General features: G+C 46.4%; 1 protein-coding gene across 5 annotated transcripts in view; it reads right to left on the bottom strand.

Annotated features, from left to right (window-relative positions):
* LOC118075975 (tRNA (32-2'-O)-methyltransferase regulator THADA) overlaps nt 1-16,746 on the bottom strand; it is a 58,857-nt gene extending 42,111 nt beyond the window's left edge. For 4 of the 5 annotated variants that reach the window (XM_060269407.2, XM_060269406.2, XM_088659106.1 and 1 more), the window contains exons 1-9: nt 16,496-16,746; nt 14,947-15,121; nt 13,455-13,544; nt 11,616-11,643; nt 10,562-10,710; nt 7,678-7,800; nt 4,303-4,474; nt 2,817-2,959; nt 1,273-1,348 (exon numbers count right to left, since the gene is read on the bottom strand). In XM_060269407.2, coding sequence (XP_060125390.2) covers nt 1,273-1,348; nt 2,817-2,959; nt 4,303-4,474; nt 7,678-7,800; nt 10,562-10,710; nt 11,616-11,643; nt 13,455-13,544; nt 14,947-15,121; nt 16,496-16,620 — 1,081 coding nt within the window. In that variant the 5' untranslated portion in view covers nt 16,621-16,746. Of the gene's footprint in view, nt 1-1,272; nt 1,349-2,816; nt 2,960-4,302; nt 4,475-6,717; nt 6,894-7,677; nt 7,801-10,561; nt 10,711-11,615; nt 11,644-13,454; nt 13,545-14,946; nt 15,122-16,495 lie in introns of those variants that run through there. The other variant, XM_060269410.2, reaches the window with a different exon arrangement.
* Nucleotides 16,747-17,179: the final 433 nt, after the last annotated feature.

The following is a 17,179-nucleotide window of genomic DNA, read 5'->3' on the forward strand; positions in this document are numbered from 1 at the left end:
GGAAATGTGGGTCTAGACAGACCAACCATACAGGAAAGGAAGCTACTTTGTCAGCTTGCATATTATCGCCCTCTGCTGGGCTCATATGCATATTACACTTTGAAATTTTGTTTGCAATTTAGGCCCCATCTTCACTATGCTTTGAAAGCCGCATCATGCCACTTTAACCAGTCATGCCTTTCCCCAAAGAATCCTGGGAACTGTAGTTTACTGAGGGTGCTGAGAGTTGTTAGGAGACCCCCTGTTCCTCTGACAGAGCTGGTTTAACGCTCAACCGCTCTTCCTAGAGGATGTAAAAAGGTAAAGGGACCCCTGACCATTAGGTCCAGTCGTGACCGACTCTGGGGTTGCGGTGCTCATCTCGCTTTATTGGCCGAGGGAGCCGGCGTACAGCTTCCAGGTCATGTGGCCAGCATGACAAAGCAGCTTCTGGCAAACCAGAGCAGCGCACAGAAACACAGTTTACCTTCCCGCTGTAGCGGTTCCTATTTATCTACTTGCATTTTGATGTGCTTTCGAACTGCTAGGTTGGCAGGAGCTGGGACCAAGCAACGGGAGCTCACCCCGTCACAGGGATTCGAACCGCCGACCTTCTGATCAGCAAGCCCTAGGCTCAGTGGTTTAACCACAGTGCCACCTGGGTCCCTTAAAGTGGGCCATAAATCCTTAGACCCCTGCAGCCAATCTTCAATGGCTGCCCAGCAGGCTCCCCAGCTCGCTCTGCAAAGCTTCTTCTTGTTCGGACCCAGCAGAGTTTCAGCGCAGCTGGAACGATGGCAGTCTGTGTCTTCAATAAAACAAACTCAACTCCGTTGCTTCTAGTCTAACTCACCTTTATTACAGAAGCATAAAAGAAACAGCAAAACCAACACAAGCTAGCTGCATGTTTGCAGCTCTTATCTCTAGCACTCTCTCCTACAGAAACTCATACTCGGGACTCTCAGACTCAAAACCGAAACTGAACTCTGAAACAAAGGAAACTGCACAGATCACTTGTGGGCAGACACCCAGAGAATCAGAACACCTCCAGAGTGTTTTAACTCTGTGTTCACCAGAATCCCAGCTTTTAATGTTTGATGTTTTAGCGTGTTTTTAATACTGTGTTGGGAGCCACCCAGAGTGGCTGGGGAAATCCAGCCAGATGGGCGGGGTATAAATAATAAAGTTTTTTATTATTATTATTATTAGACTCAGATGGTTCTTTCCTGGTTGAGGACTCCTTTGGCTGCGACCACCTGAATTGGATAGATGACTTCAGGGCAAACCACCTACCTTGGAAGCAGTAGTAATCTGGCTCTTCCATTAGGACCAAAAGAGCTGGGAACAGGACATCCAGCAACAGACAAGCCTGCGGAAGAGGGTATTAGGGCTGTGATTTAGCTGCATTGCAGGCGGTTGGATGAGATGGGCCCCTTCCCAACTCTACACTCCTATGATTCTATAGGGGGGAAATGGTGTGTAGGGCGGGAGGAAGCAACCACAGTATATTTTTTCAGGACCAGTATTACAAAATGCCAAGAAAAACCATGCATCTCTCTCAGGGAAGGAGGCAGAAAAAAGCCTCGAAATGAGAAAAAACACAGGGCATTTTAAGAACAAGATGGTCTTTTTTTTATTTATCTTAATTATTATTACATTTACACCCCACACCGTTCCTGCAAAGTGGCATCCACACAGTTCTCCCTCCCTTTATTTCATCCTGGCAACAACCCTGAGAGGTAGGCTAGGCCAGTGTTTCCCAACCTTGTGCCTCCAGATGTTTTCAGACTACAATTCCCATCATTCCTGACCACTGGTCTTGCTAGCTAGGGATGATGGGAGTTGTAGTCCAAAAACATCTGGAGGCACAAGGTTGGGAAACACTGGGCTAGGCTAAGAGGCAGTGAAAGAGCCCTCTTCTTCCCAAGCTGAGAGGGAAAATGGTGAAAACAGGTTCTTTATGGACAGAATGATTTTTGCAGCTGTTGTTAAAGTGGCAAAACAGTGAAGCACAGGGTGGAGGGATCTGAAATAACAATTGGATATCAGCTCTACCCAAGGCATGAAGGAGAAGTAAAAGATAGACATAATATTTTACAAGGACAGGAAGAAACACCATGGACAGGATAACTGCCACACACAGGTAGAGCAAGGATATAGTTTGAGTGCCTCACTTGTAGTTTTAGAAATCATTTAATGTGTCAACACAAATAGAAGTTGTTAATATTGCAGTTGTTGTATAAGGGATCGTTATTTTTACACAGAATGTAAATGAAGTTAATAAGATTTTGGAACGCAGAAATAAAAGAAAACCATCAAACCACCAATTCTAGCATGTGGGGTGGGGGGGCGCCAAAATTATACAATTCGGTATTTGAATGATTGGTATTAGTAATTCTAATATAATTTGGTATTGTTATAATGAGGCTATTATTGGACTGTAATTGAAAAATTAATAAAAATTATTATCAAAAAGATACAACAAAATGATAGCATAGTTAAGATACAACAGAATCACTCTATGGTGTTTGGGGCTGGTTAAAACTAGCCCCATTGTCTTGCATGGAGTAGACACAGTAACGCTGCTATTAATATCTGCAGGATTTAAATAAGCAACATGACTTTTTTTCATTATACACCATTAGAATCCATGATATACCCAGCCAATGTATATGGTATATAACGCTGGCCTCCCTGCCCTAGACTCTTCCTTGCCACTGCAGAGGTTGCTGGCCTTAACTCTCCCAAGACGGACCACCCTTGCCCTGAGCGCCTGACACTTACCAAATTTTGCCTCTGGGTTTATGGAAGAGCAGAAGTTCTTTCCTCAAGCCTACCTCTTGCGTGGTATCATCCAGCCGGCAGCTCAGGACCTCCTTCTTGCAACAGGCTAACAAGCCCCGGGTGAGTACCACCCTTTCCAGTCCGTCTGGGCTCCAAGGAGTTCGGGGAACACGGAGCGTGCCAAACCAGCATTCTCCTGGTCACGGAAAGAAATTTCTCCAGTCAGTCAAAGGAATGTGTCCTCACGTCGGCTCAGATCCACAGAACGGCATTTCCATCTCGTTTAACTTTTAATTTGCACGCCGCCTTTCTGTATACACAAGGCGTTCTACAAGCTGAAGGAACCGAAAAAGGTCACGCGACTCAGAACGATCTGACCCACGACAAAAACGTCGTAATAAAACGCATAACTTTAAAATAAATGACATATCAAATAAAGTAATATTCAATAATCCACTACGGTAGAATGTAACAGTATACAATAAAATCAAATATCAGCAAATTAAAGAGAAACGCACGTCGCAGCGCATGAAATAACACAATACAAGCTGAGAAGCAAAATAATATAAGATTATTTTAAAAAAAAATATCCCTGAACTCCTCTCTTCCCAGCTGCTTCTGCTGTTTCTAGAGTCATGGTCTGGGAAAGGCTCTTCGGGCTGGGGCAAGAAAGGTGGGAAAAGCCATTGCCTGGTGTCCAGCACAAAGTCTCTCTCCCCAGCATTATCTGTGCTGGGTTCCTGCGCCATTAACAAGGTGATTTGACCAAGGCTATATTCACAAGGCAGGCTGTTCTGTTCCCCTGACATCCCCCTAACTAACCGATGTGAAAGCCACTTCCGGAAACAGAGCATCAGGAGGCTGTCAGCAGCTCCCGGCTGGTTGCCCAGGAAAAGTATGGTTTCTTACCATCCTTTTTTATTTCAATATTACAGAGAGAGGCTAGAGAACCCAGCCTCTTGGATAATAGCGTTGTCCCGAGTCTCTACCCCCGTCTTTCCCACTTCCTCATTCATCTCCTCTACGGGTGCTGCTATGTGCCCTGTCTTTGAGCTCTTTGCTCTCCTACTTTTAAGGCTCACCGGGTTCTGAGAGATGGTGGGTCTAGAATGCTTTCTAGTGACGACGTGTCAGCCGGGTGTTGTTCCAACTCTCCCATGATTTCCCAGCTTTTCCCCTCATCTGCCTGAGCTGTGACCTTCCTTACACCCCTGTTGTCCACCTATACTGTCTTCCTCTTCCCCCTCCCTGGAATGGTCAGGATGGGGAGGCGGTCTCCACCATTCCTCCTCCTCTGCCTGGACCCTGACACTTAGTGGAATATGACGCACATTTACTGCTCCTTTCTGCATTCATTGCAAACATTAACATTTCTTTTTTTTCTGGAAGCAAATACAGAAACAAGCGCTAAACACATTTGATTTACAGAAGACACTTGGGAGATTCATTTGCAGTCAAACAGATTGAGACCAGCTAGCAGGAGCACAAGCCGAAACGCAGAGCAATTTGTGCAGCAAGGAAAGCGACATCTGAACGCACCTTGATGGCCGGCTGCTTTAGCATCTTGTCTCTGCGCAACAGAGCAACCACCGAGGTCCAGAAGTTGATAGAGACCCAGGACAGCCATGGCTCCTCTCTGGGGCTCTGGCGCTGTGTTGACCAACATGCTCACAGCAGTAGCAGCCAGCAGCCGAGTGTCCTTGCAGGTTTCCTATGGAGAAGGTAAACCCCGTGAACAAGAATGGTTTCTCGGACCAAAGCTCACAATTTGAAAAAGATCTTATACAAAATAAAGAAAAACCTTTTTTTATCTAAAATGTGCAATCTGTTATTAGACTGGGAAACGAAAGATGCAGGATTTTTATCCTGGGTTTATTTTTAGATCTCGTACTGAACAGCTTTGATTTATTTTATGTCGAGAAAGTTGATGAATGATGAATTTCTATATATAGGATATTTTAGGATATATATTCATTGAAATATGGGGAAGCAGTATTGTAATATAGCACTTGATGAACCTGAGAGAGAGATGAGTGGAAGTCAAATAGGAGGGGAGGAGATAAAGGGAAACAATTAAAGGGGATTAGAGGTGGAGAGTACTTAGAGTACCATGTTTATAATAATTTTGGGTTTGAATGACTAAAGGATTTTTGTCTGTATTTTCTTTTTCATTTTTTTTCTTTTCTTTTTCTCTTTTTCTTTTGTTCTGTTTTTACTCGTAATTCTTTTAGGGTTACGGGTATCACAATTTAAGTTGGATTTAAGTTGAATGTATGAATTTAACTTTATATCCTTATTGTCAGTATGGTTATTATTTGATTCTTTTTTATTATATATGATTTTGTATGTTGTTATTATTATTATTTCAAGTGTGTGTATGTGTTTATGTGTGTGTTTATTTTAATTTGAATTTCAATAAAGTTTTTTTTTTTTTTTTTTAAAGGGAAACGAAAGACGAGCTTGTCAAAGCCACTGGGCAATAGATATAGGACATAATATAGTTTTTAGTCTCTGGGGGGGAAAACTTTGGATGAGCGATCTGAAGTACAGCATGTTACTCCTTGAAGGAGAACTGAACTACTTGAAAATGATTTGCAGATGGTATTTAACTCCGAGTAGGCTTGCTAAGATGTATAAGACTGAATCAGATTAGTGCTGGAGATGCAATGCAGTTGAGAGTACAGTGGTACCTCTACTTACGAATTTAATGCGTTCCGAACGCACATTTGTAAGTCAAAAAAAATGGTAAGTCGAATCCCATAGGAATGCATTGGGAGAAAAAATTCGTAAGTAGAAGCAACCCTATCTAAAAATTTGTTATCTAAACCGGATCCAAGATGGCGGACAGAGCTCCGTTCGTAAGTAGAAACATTCGTAAGTAGAGTTATTCGTAAGTAGAGGTGCCACTGTATGTTCTTTCATATGTGGTGGACCTGTAAAAGGGTAAAGGAGTATTGGGAAATAATTTATAATGAGTATTGGGAAATAATTTATAATGAATTGAAAAAAATGTTTAAAAGCACTTTTCCAAAAAACAAACAAACAGAGTCCTTTTTGTTGGGGATAATTCAGACAGAAATTCCCAGGTGTCAACAAAGGTTATTTATGTATGGCACCACTGCGGCCCGTGCTTTGTTAGCCCCAAAATGGAAAGCGAGCGAGGTCCCAACTAAAGAAGAATGGCAACTTAAACTGGTGGAATATGCGAAGCTTGCGGACCTAACATACAGAATAAGAGAACAAGAAGAACATACGCTTAAAGAAGATTGGAAAATGTTTATTGAATGTATGGGAGGATTTTAGTTTATTTATTTATTGAATTTATATACCGCCCTATACCCAGGGGTCTCTGGGTGGTTCACAGAATAACCATTGAAAACGTTGGCAGCAGTAAGATAAATTCAACAGTGTAAATAAGTTTTGACGGATGCAATAATGGAATACTAAATGGTTTAGTTTATGTAAAATATGCAGGGATTTATGTTATGCAAAATGAACCATGGAAAGAGAAGAAGGGAAGTCACTGATATTTTAAGGTTGTTTAAATGAATATTCTAAATTGTAAAACATAAAGTTTAATAAAAATTAGATACAGTGGTACCTCGGTTCGACCGTCACAGAAGTTTTGGTTTTCAAACGCCGAAAATCCGGAAGTAAATGCTTCCGTTTTCAAATGCGCCTCGGAAGTCGAACAGCTTCCTCTGCATGGATTACGTTCGAAAACCGAGGTACCACTGTATATAAAACGAGAATTTCTTGTCTACTCCTTCTTTTACAGATATAGCCAAACAACTTTTAGAATTGCAGACTTGAGGGAGGGGATTTTTAAATGCTCCCTAATCCTGCACTTACTTGATGCAGAGGTAAAGGGGTTGTAGCCAACTAAATCCCACTCAGAGTAGACCCAATGCCATTAACGGACATAAGTATGCATTTACTACATTTATATCTCACCTTTCCCTCCAAGGTGCTCAAGGCGGCATACATAATTCTCTCCCTCCTTGTTTAACCCCCACAACAACCCTGTGAAGTAAGTTAAAAAGGCTGTGACTGGCCCCAAGGTCACCCAATGAACTTTTTCATGGCCAAGCGGGGATTTGAACCCTTTAGGGGTTAGGACTTTAAACCTAAGACGCTGGCAAATTAGCAAGGTCATGTGATTTGAGTTGTTGAGTCGTTAAGTTGTTAAGATGCTCAGTATATATAGAGCGTTTGTTTTGTTTGCCTGTGGGGTGTGAAGCAGTCATGTCTGAAAGCTCTGGAGGTGTTTCTGTTATTTTTCTGCAATAAAACTGTCTTCGAAAGTTGGGCTTCCGTGAGTAGTCACTGCAAAGCTACAAGGCTTTTGCTACCACAACAAGAATCCAGCTGCTGTGCTTAATGCTCTGCAAATAGAACTGTTCCTGGTCTGTACAGCGCAGTGCAAGCGTTTTACTGGACCAGAGCAGCAAACCTCTTAGTCTCCCAGATCTTAATCTAAACTCTAACCACTGCACCATGCAGGTAGTGTGTATTGACTGATGTTTTCCATTATACTGCCTTGTAACGCTCCCTGATTTTATTTATTTTTATGTACATGGATTATTGTTGAAGTATTTTATTGTATGAATCATGTGACACGGTTCTATTGAAGGGTGTGTGTAAAGCACACCTTGATTGACAAGGGAGAATAAGTGGGCGTACCTCTTTACCCTGGCCTGTCGACAACCAAGATCTAGGTTGGCATGACAGGTCTCTGTTCCCATGATTGCAGTTTTCCCTTTTTTTAATACCAAATTTTTAAATTCAGTATTAAACCCACCCTGAGACCTGCGTGTGAAAGGCAGGTAACAACGACGTTTTATTTCGGTTTGGTTTTTTTTAAAAAAGGAGACCGCACAGGACTAAAAGCCAGACCGGTTCATAAACAGGCACCTTTCCCACAATGCTTTGCAGCAGAGAGCTCAAAATCCTTTGAAGGGTTTTGCTGTTCTCGGTTCCTTCCCACGCAAGGGGCAAAATCTCAAGGGGCATCCACTTGAAAAGCTGCAGGCACACCTAGAGAGGGAACAGAGAGCATAAAGCGTATCAGGATGGCTCGTTTGCTTCTGCTCAATCCAATCCATACTGAACTCTGAAGTCAACCCTGCTGTGCTCAATGGGGCTTGGAACCCAGGTAACGGGATGCAGAAGATCACAGGCTAGGTTTCTCATTAGCAGGGCCCTAATTTGGCACGGGAGGCTGCTTCTCCACCAACACCTCAACCACCTACCCAACACATGACGTCATAAGTGACTGCCATGGCAGAACCGGGAGCCTTGAAAGAGTGTTCCTAAATATTCATTGGCAAGCAGGGCTTGCTGTCACTGCTGAAAGCGACATCAAGCCCTGCTTGGATCGACCTCAATCTTCCTTCGCAACGTGGCAGGACAGGTTTGCAGGGGAACTTGGCTGGAAAAAGTTCTCCGTGCCCTTGAATCAGATTCGCCGAGTTTTAATTTTTTCGTTTTTCTGCCCCTGCCATGTGTCACTTGGTTTGCTTGCCCGAGTCAACTAGAGCTGTCGTCTGTCATATGAACGCTTTATGCTCTGAAAGGGACGTACTGCGTCGATGGAGGAGGGTGGGAGGTCTGGTGCTTCAAGGCCCTGGATGAGTGCTCAGGGCTGTAAGAATTCCAACCACGGTACCTTTTCCCATCATATCAACACACTGAATTAGCAGCAGGTGCCACAGCGAGCAGAATTAGGCCTCGTATGCACTATACATTTAAAGCAGCGTCATGCCACTTTCAACAGCCATGGCTTCCCCCAAAGGATCCTGGCAACTGGGGTTTGTTCAGGGTGCTGAGAGTTTGTTAGAAAGCCCCTATTACCCCGCAGAGAGTGGAAATTCCCAGAGTTCCCTGGGAAGAGGGGCTGATTGCTAAACCTTTGCTGATCAAGGCTATAGTTCTCTAACTGATCCGTGGCTGTGGCTCAATGGCAGAGCACCTGCTTTGCATGCAGAAGGTCCTAGGTTCTATCCCCAGAATCTCCAGCTTGGGCTGGGAGGGTATGAAAAGCTGGAGAGGAGCTGCCAGAGAGTGTAGACTGACATTTTTTTCAGCCTGGGGTCCCCAGATGTTGTTGGGCTACCCTGTCCATTGGGCCAAGCTAGGTAGGGATTATGGAAGTTGTCGTCCACAGTATCTGAGGGCCCAAGGTATAGACAGCTACATCCAGGCGCGGTGCTAGGGCTTTTTGCGCCCTAAGCAAAACACTTTCTGGCGCCCCCCGGGCGCATGCGTCATGACGCATGCACGCCCCAGCGCGCCTGCGGAGCTTTGCGTGGGGAGTGGGAGGCTGAGGCCGCCTCAACTGAACAGCTGAGAGGTGCAGCGAGGTGGCCTCAGGCTCACGCTCCCCCTGCGCGCCTCCGGAGCTTCGCGCCCAGAGCGCGAGCTTGGGGCCGCCTCGCCGCGCCTCTCAGCTGTTCAGTTGAGGCAGACCTAGGCTGCCGCTCCCTGCACGAAGCTACGGAGGCACGCAGGGATCGCTGGGAGCGCGAGCCTGGGGGCGGGGCTGCGTCCTCCCGCCCTTCTGCCGCTGCCACTTCTCTGCCGCTCCCCGAGCACCTCCGGAACTTCTTGCCGGGAGCGCGAGCCTGGGGCCGCCTCACCCGCCTTTCAGCTGTTCAGAGGAGGCGGCCCCAGGCCCATGCTCCCCGCACGCCTCCAGATAGCGGCCTGAGGCAGCACCGGCGGGCGGCCTGGTCAGCACCCCCTCCATTTTGGTGCCCTAGGCCGTGGCCTAGTTCGCCTTAATGAAAGCACCGGGGCTGGCTACATCGGTCTTGGTGCAGATGACACTGAGTCCAATGGACCAATGATCTTGCCTGATATAAGGCAGTTCCCTACGTTCCTAGCCCCATATTCCACTGAACCCACGGCTACTTCCTTTTGAGTAAACGTATGGCCCTCACTCCTGCTTCCTTTTGAGCAAATGTGTGCCAGATTGCACCGGAGGTCAATTAACTGGCGAATCCTAGACACATCTGCTCAGAAGGAAGTCCCATTGAGTTCCTTAACTCCTGTGTTAAGCGCATATAGCAGAGTTTTCCTGTCATGGAATTCTACTCAATACTGATCCAGAGTAGATTCCAATGTAAAGTTAGCAGAGCAACAACTTAAACACGTTGCAGGATTCCCCAAACAATAGACCAGAGGCAATCATATTTCATCCAGTAGAGCTTTACTGCTACCGAAGGCAAATGAGCATAATGGTCACAAATCCAACACATTCAGGATTGGCCCTGTCCATAAGAAATCCAGTTGCAGCAGACTTAACTTAAGCTTACGATAACTTAAAATAAGTCTAAACCTCAACACTAAGCATACAATGTACCAGAAGGAAAAAGAGATGGAAAAGCATGAAACCCAAGCTCCTTTTGGCCTTACTTTTATAGCCAGCATGACCTTGACAGAAGAGATAACAGGACCAGTTTAAGCCAGCTGTACTCAGCTTCTCTGAAGGAATAACCCAAACATCACAAACCTTCTGCTTGTTTCTTTCACACAGGGGAGCTTCCAGAACCCTCTTGAATTAACTAGAATAGGAAAGATCTCTACTCATCAGATCAATACTTTCTGCACTGAGAAAGGCAAACTTGGTTCTCCAGCTGTTGTCGGACTACAACTCCCATCATCCCTGACTAGCAGGACCAGCTGTCAGGGATGATGGGATTTGTAGTCCAACAACAGCGAGAGAAACCCTGGGGTTGGGAAACCCTGACATACAGGACGACAGCTTAAAGCGCTGGAGAGAAGCCCTTTTCCTCACCTTCACCGTGATGTAACGCCACTCCTCATTCCCGGCTACCTGGTCCTGCATGATCACATCAAACGTGGCAGCGATGCATCTCAGGAGTGTCTCCAGGTTGTTTTTCCAGTAGCATCGTCCCGACACACTCCCCTCGACAAACATGCACACTGCGGAGTAAGGAACCATTGCTATCGCTTGGTTGGATTTAAAATGTGCGCCCCTGAAATAAAGCAATTTCATACCTGCCCAAGATACGCCGGGATGAAAGAGTTTGGGTTTGGCAGATCTTGGGCTTTCTCAGCTGAGCTGGGGCTCAGCTGGGGATACACGTAGGCAAGTCCCTCGCCCCAGTTCAGGCGGGGCTCAACCAGCAGAAGTTAATGGGGTGGAAATTAAACCCGGCGAAATTAATCCAGAGCAAGTCTACAAAAAGGAGTGCGCTGGGGGTATAGACTTAACAACTGCCTAAGAAATATTGGCCTAAATTATGCCGCTTCCTGTGGTTACGATTGCTCTAGGAGTCTCCAGGTACAGTGGTTCTTTGGTTCTCAAACTTAATCCGTTCCGGAAGTCCGTTCCAAAAGCAAAGCGTTCCAAAATCAAGGTGTGCTTTCCCATAGAAAGTAATGCAAAACGGATTGTTCCCTTCCAGACTTTTAAGAACAACCCCTAAAACAGCAATTTAACATGACTTGATGAGACCATTGATCCATAAAACGGAAGAAATAAACAATGTACTGCAGTCAATCAATCAGTAGCTGAACTGGGTTCCACACAGTCACAAAAGCAAATTAACCGAGAAAGCCTCAAAAGCAGAAACGCAAAATAAAAAGCAAAAACAAAAGCTCCAAACTTAATCCGTTCCGGAAGTCTGTTTGACTTCCAAAATGTTTGAAAACCAAGGCGCAGCTTCTGATTGGTGCAGGTGCCCCAGAAACAATAGCCGACAGCCGCGTTGGACATTCGGCTTTCGAAAAACGTTCGAAAACTGGAACACTTACTTCCGGGTTTTTGGTGTTTGAGAACTAAGGTACTGCTGTGAGCACAGGGTGGGTGGAGTTTGGAAACTAACCTGTCTGAAGCGATCTAGGAGGCATTGCCTGAAAGAAAGAAACAAGCATGTTACACAAAAACACAGGAAGCTGCCTTACACCAAGTCAGAACACTGGTCCACCTAGCTTTATATTGTCTAAAAAAATTTACACATCACTTGGGAAGACAGGCAAACTAATGCCAACATACTTGGAAGAAGCAAAGATCACCAGTGTCGAAGCAACGATTCTTCAACATCAGCTTCGTTGGACTGGTCATGTCGTGTGGATGCCTGATGATCGTCTTCCAAAGCAGCTACTCTATTCCAAACTTAACAATGGAAAGCGTAATTCTGGAGGTCAACAAAAGAGGCTTAAAGACTCTCTAAGGCAAATCTAAAAAATATGTAGTATAAACACCGATAACTGGGAAACACTGGCCTGCGAGCGCTTTAGTTGGAGAACAGCCTTTACCAAAGGAGTCATGGGCTTTGGGGACACTCAAACTCAGGATGCAAGGGAGAAACGTGCTAAGAGGAAGGCACGCTTGGCAAACCCTCACCATGATCAACTCCTGCCCGGAAACCAATGTCCTCACTGTAGAAGGACGTGTGGATCCAGAATTGGCCTCCACAGTCACTTACGGACTCACTGTTAAGACTGTGTTCATGGAAGACAATCTTACTTGGCTATGAGTGATAGAAGAAAAAGAAGAAATTGTCTATGCTGTTGGGAAGCAGCTCTCCGGGATTCTAACCCAGCCTTTACCTGGAGATGCCAGGGATCAAAACTTGGACCAACTGCATGCAAAGCAGACATCCTGCTTGGGAAAAATGGCCCTGCCCAAACAACCAATGGGAGAACATCATCCTGGACCACTGGTCATGCTAGCTGGGCCTGATGGATGCTGCAGTCTTGCAACATCTTGAGGGCACCAGGCTGGGGAAGCCTGTAGTTGGAGACAGGCTGATCTTCCCTTGTTGGTATTCTTTCTTGAATGGCATGTGGTGGCTCAAGTCCCTTTGGCTGACCAGAGCAACCAGAGAGTCACATACCTGCTTTTTCTCCATGTGACCTTAATTGAGTGAAGTATGTGCATGCTCTGGTTATCTCCCGCTTGGACCACGGCAATGCACTCTACGTAGGGCTACCTTTGAAGGTGACCCGGAAACTACAACTAGTCCGGAATGTGGCAGCTAGACTGGTGACTGGGAGCGGCTGCCGAGACGATATAGCACCGGTCCTGAGAGACCTGCATTGGCTCCCAGTACATTTCCGAGCACAATTCTGGTGCTGACCTTTAAAGCCCTAAATCAGGCACCCCCAAACTTCAGCCCTCCAGATGTTTTGGACTACAATTCCCATCTTCCCCGACCACTGGTCCTGTTAGTTAGAGATCATGGGAGTTGTAGGCCAAAACATCTGGAGGGCCGCAGTTTGGGGGTGCCTGCCCTAAATGGCCTCGGTCCAGTATACCTGAAGTAGCGTCTCCAACCCCATCGTTCAGTCCGGACACTGAGGTTCAGCACCAAGGGCCTTCTGGCGGTTCCCTCTCTGCGAGAAGTGAGACTACAGGGAACCAGGCAGAGGGCCTTCTTGGTAGTGGCACCCGCCCTGTGGAACGCACCCCATCAGTTGTCAAGGAAATAAAAAACGATCTGACTTTTAGAAGACATCTGAAGGCAGCCCTGTTTAGGGAAGTTTTTAATGTTTCATGTTTTATTGTGTTTTTAATTTCCTGTTGGAAGCTGCCCAGAGTGGCTGGGGAAACCCAGCCAGATGGGCGGGGTATAAATAATAAATGATGATGATGATGATGAAGTAAACAATGCCTGAAGAAGGCGATATTTTCAAGAGGGTGAAACCAATTTTTCTCTCACCTCCTCGTCTTCAGCCAGGCTGGCCATACACCTATTCAGCTGCTCCGTGACCAAGGATCCGTTGTTCCCTTCCGACAGTTTTGCAACAATCTAAGGCAGAAGAGGGAATCAGTCCTGGGCAAACTATGGCCACATTCACACCCACTACAATACCACTTTAAACAGCCATGAGAAGAATTAGGGGAGCTGTAGTTTGTTCTGAGTGCACGGAGTTGTTCTGAGTGCACGGAGTTCCCTTCACAGAACTACAATTCCCAGAGTTCCCTGGGAAGAGGAATTGTAGCTCTGGGAAGAGAATGTCTTGGACTTTTTTGCTTCTTTGAAGTCAAGGGTCGTTATCTCTTCCTCTCTCCCCCTCCATCAACTAGGGTTGCCAGGTTCCTAGACGCTTCACTGGCCATTTTAAGAGAACAGGGCAAGAGGCACAGCTGGGTCCGCTGCCCAAGGCTGGTTGAAAGCAAGAAAGGGACCTAGATATTTGATGATAACCGCCTAAGAGCACAAGAGTACCGATAGATCAAATCAAAAGCCTATCTCAAGGGTAGTCAATGCAAGAGACTACAACACCCAACATCCTTGATGGCGCTGGCTGAGGCTGATGGGAGCCCAACATCTGGCAAGCTCCCTACTGGCTACCCTTGGTCGATCTATTCCAGGATCCCATTTCCCAAAGTGGCCAAACCGGTGCCTATGGGAAGCCCAGAAGTGGAACATCAATACCACAGGGATCTCCTACTATTGAACATCAATATCTGGTACCCAGAGGCTTATTGCCAATATTCCTGGAGCATACAGCATATATAGCCACTGCGACTACCGGGGTATTAGCCCTTCTCGGCCATTTCCTCCATGGTTCCCCCACCACAATTCCTTTTCATTAAGTGGGCTTTTCAGTTTTGGGGGAACTTTTCAGTTTCGAGAAAACGCAAGTAAGAGGTGACATGATAGAACTTTATAAAAATTATGCCCGGCATGGAGAAAGCGTACAGAAGAAAAGTATTTCTCCTTCTTTCAAGACATCCAATGCACCTGAATGCTGGAAGTTTCAGGACAGATAAAATAAATGATTTTTTCATGCAGCGTATAGTTAAACTGTGGAACTCCCTCCCACTGGAAGTAGCGACAGACACCAACAAGGATGGCTTTAAAAAGGACTGGGCAAATTCCTGGAGGAGAGGACTATCAGTGGCTACTAGGCTCTGGGCAAGATAAAGAGACTAAAATAATCATAATCCCAGTTGCTGGAAACCACGGGACGGAAGAGGGCTCTTGTGCTCAGGTCCTGCTTGCATGTTTCCACAGGCATCTGCTTGGCTACTGTTGAGAACAGGATGCTGGACTAGATAGGCCATTGGCCTGATCCAGCCGGCTCTTCTCGTGTTCGTTTTAAAGCTGTTCAACGTGGAGTCCATCGCAACTTCTCACGGCAGGGAGTCCCGCAATTCATCCACGCGTTGTGCTGCCAATGAATTCAATCTGCACATGAGCACACCTTCTCAAGTCGATGGAAAGTGCTGGAGCCCGCCGTCTCCATTTGACAAGCGAGGACGCAGCGGAGCAGAGGCAGAAAATCCTCACAGCTCAGTTCCCACACTCCTTTGCTCGCTAGCACCAACTGCTGAAAAGCCTCCTCCAGGTTTTTTTCTCTACATCTCTTCACAGAACCTCTGAAAAATATCAAAGACCAGCACGATTAGCAGCTGTGTGTGTGTGTGTCTGTGTCTGCAAGCTTTATAAATGTCATCCATTTTACACAAGTGCGTTTTGTGTGATGTGTTCTTATGATGACACATTTTATACCTGTGTAAAAAGGTAAAGGGACCCCTGACCATTAGGTCCAGTCGTGACCGACTCTGGGGTTGCGCGCTCATCTCGCATTATTGGCCGAGGGAGCCGGCATATAGCTTCCAGGTCATGTGGCCAGCATGACAAAACCACTTCTGGCGAACCAGAGCAGCACACGGAAATGCCGTTTACCTTCCCGCCAGAGCGGTACCTATTTATCTACTTGCACTTTGACGTGCTTTCAAACTGCTAGGTTGGCAGGAGCTGGGACCGAGCAACGGGAGCTCACCCCGTCACAGGGATTCAAACCGCCGACTTTCTGATTGGCAAGTCCAAGAGGCTCAGACCACCGCGCCACCCGCGTCCCAGAATTCATGTATACAATCCCAGCCAGGCAAAACTTCTGATCGGCAAGCCCTAGGCTCTGTGGTTTAACCCACAGTGCCACCCGCGTCCCATTCTACCTGTGTACAGTATATGCTTTCAAATATGTTGCAAGTCAGTTGGGGACCTTTTCATTTAACAAGCAACTAAAAAGTTCAAATCAATAATAATATAATCATTATTACTGGTCATTCTCCGATTTGGCGAAAGCTCATTGAGCAGCCACAAGCTGAACTTCCAGTGTTGTCAACCCAGTCTTGTGGAACTCCCTGCCAATTGATTCAGCAAGCACCTTCTGCTCTCAGATGCCTGCTGAAAACTGCAGGCAACTAAAGAATGCATCTTTCCATAGCACTTAACCAATTTCCGATTTAAATTTCCTTTAAAGTTCCTTTAGAAACTTGCCATAAACCTACACTTTTGCTGTACGTAGGTTTTATTTTATTTGTTTTTTATCTTAAATTTTGGAAATATACACCCAGGTGTTTTTTTAGGGTTGCCAGACTCAATAGAGGGCAGGACTTCTGTGCCTTTAATTGCCCTGCTCTTTTTTTGAGTCTGGAAACCTTAAAGAGAAACCAGCAGACCCTTTGTTTAATTTCCAAGCAAAGGGTCTGCTGGTTTCTCTTTAAGGTTTCCAGACTCAAAAGAGAGCAGGGCAATTAAAGGCACAGACGTCCTGTCCTCTATTGAGTCTGGCAACCCTAGTTTTTTTTTTCCTTTACATTTTTTGGGGTGCCCAAAGAGAGTGGGGCCCTAAGCTATAGCTTGTTTAGCTTATACGTAAAGCTTATACGTTACACACACACTGCACACACACAAATACTCTGCAAAAAGCCACGTGGATCCTCAGCCAACCAAGCCTTCCTTACCCTGCAAACTGCTTGAGTTTCTCCAGGACCAAGAGCAAAACCTGGCAGGTGCTCCCGGCGCCTTCCTCCTGCCCCAGAGCCTTATAATGTCTCATGCAGCTCTCCAGCTCCTGCTCTGCGCTCATGGTCCTCGCAGGACCGGGAAAAGCCAAGGCTGATCCCGGGAATCCTCAGGCACGTCCGCAAAAACTCCAGCATGGAGCAAGGAGGAAGAGGCTTCTGCCATAGAGCGCGCAGCACGGAGCGGAGCCACTTCGGGGGCACTCCAGCGCCATCTAGCGCTCGCACGGCAGCTCTGCTCCTGGCCGCTCTTCCTACCGTAGGAAGGTGCCTTGCCGTCAGACGAATGGTCCGCCTAGCTCAGTGTTGCCTGCACTGGTTGGCAGCAGCAGCTCCCCAGGGTTTCAGGCGGAGAATAATATATGGGGGGGGGGGCAGGCCCGGACTGGGATCCTTCTGCATGCAAAGCAGAATTTACACCCTTCTCAATTTTCAAATTAAGCCTTTCCTTTATTACTGATGGAGTGGCACTGTGGGCAGGGAAGCTCAGGCCTGAGGGCCACATTTGGCCCTCCAAGTATTTATATCTGGCCCTTGGAACTTTCCCCAGACACACCTGCCCTCCGCAGGCCACATCTCTCTCCAGCTCTGCTTTCCACCTTACTTCAGGGTTTTGCCTGGCTG

The sequence above is a fragment of the Zootoca vivipara genome, chromosome 16 (genome assembly GCF_965207765.1).
Source record: "Zootoca vivipara chromosome 16, rZooViv2.hap1.1, whole genome shotgun sequence".
Taxonomy (NCBI): domain Eukaryota; kingdom Metazoa; phylum Chordata; class Lepidosauria; order Squamata; family Lacertidae; genus Zootoca; species Zootoca vivipara.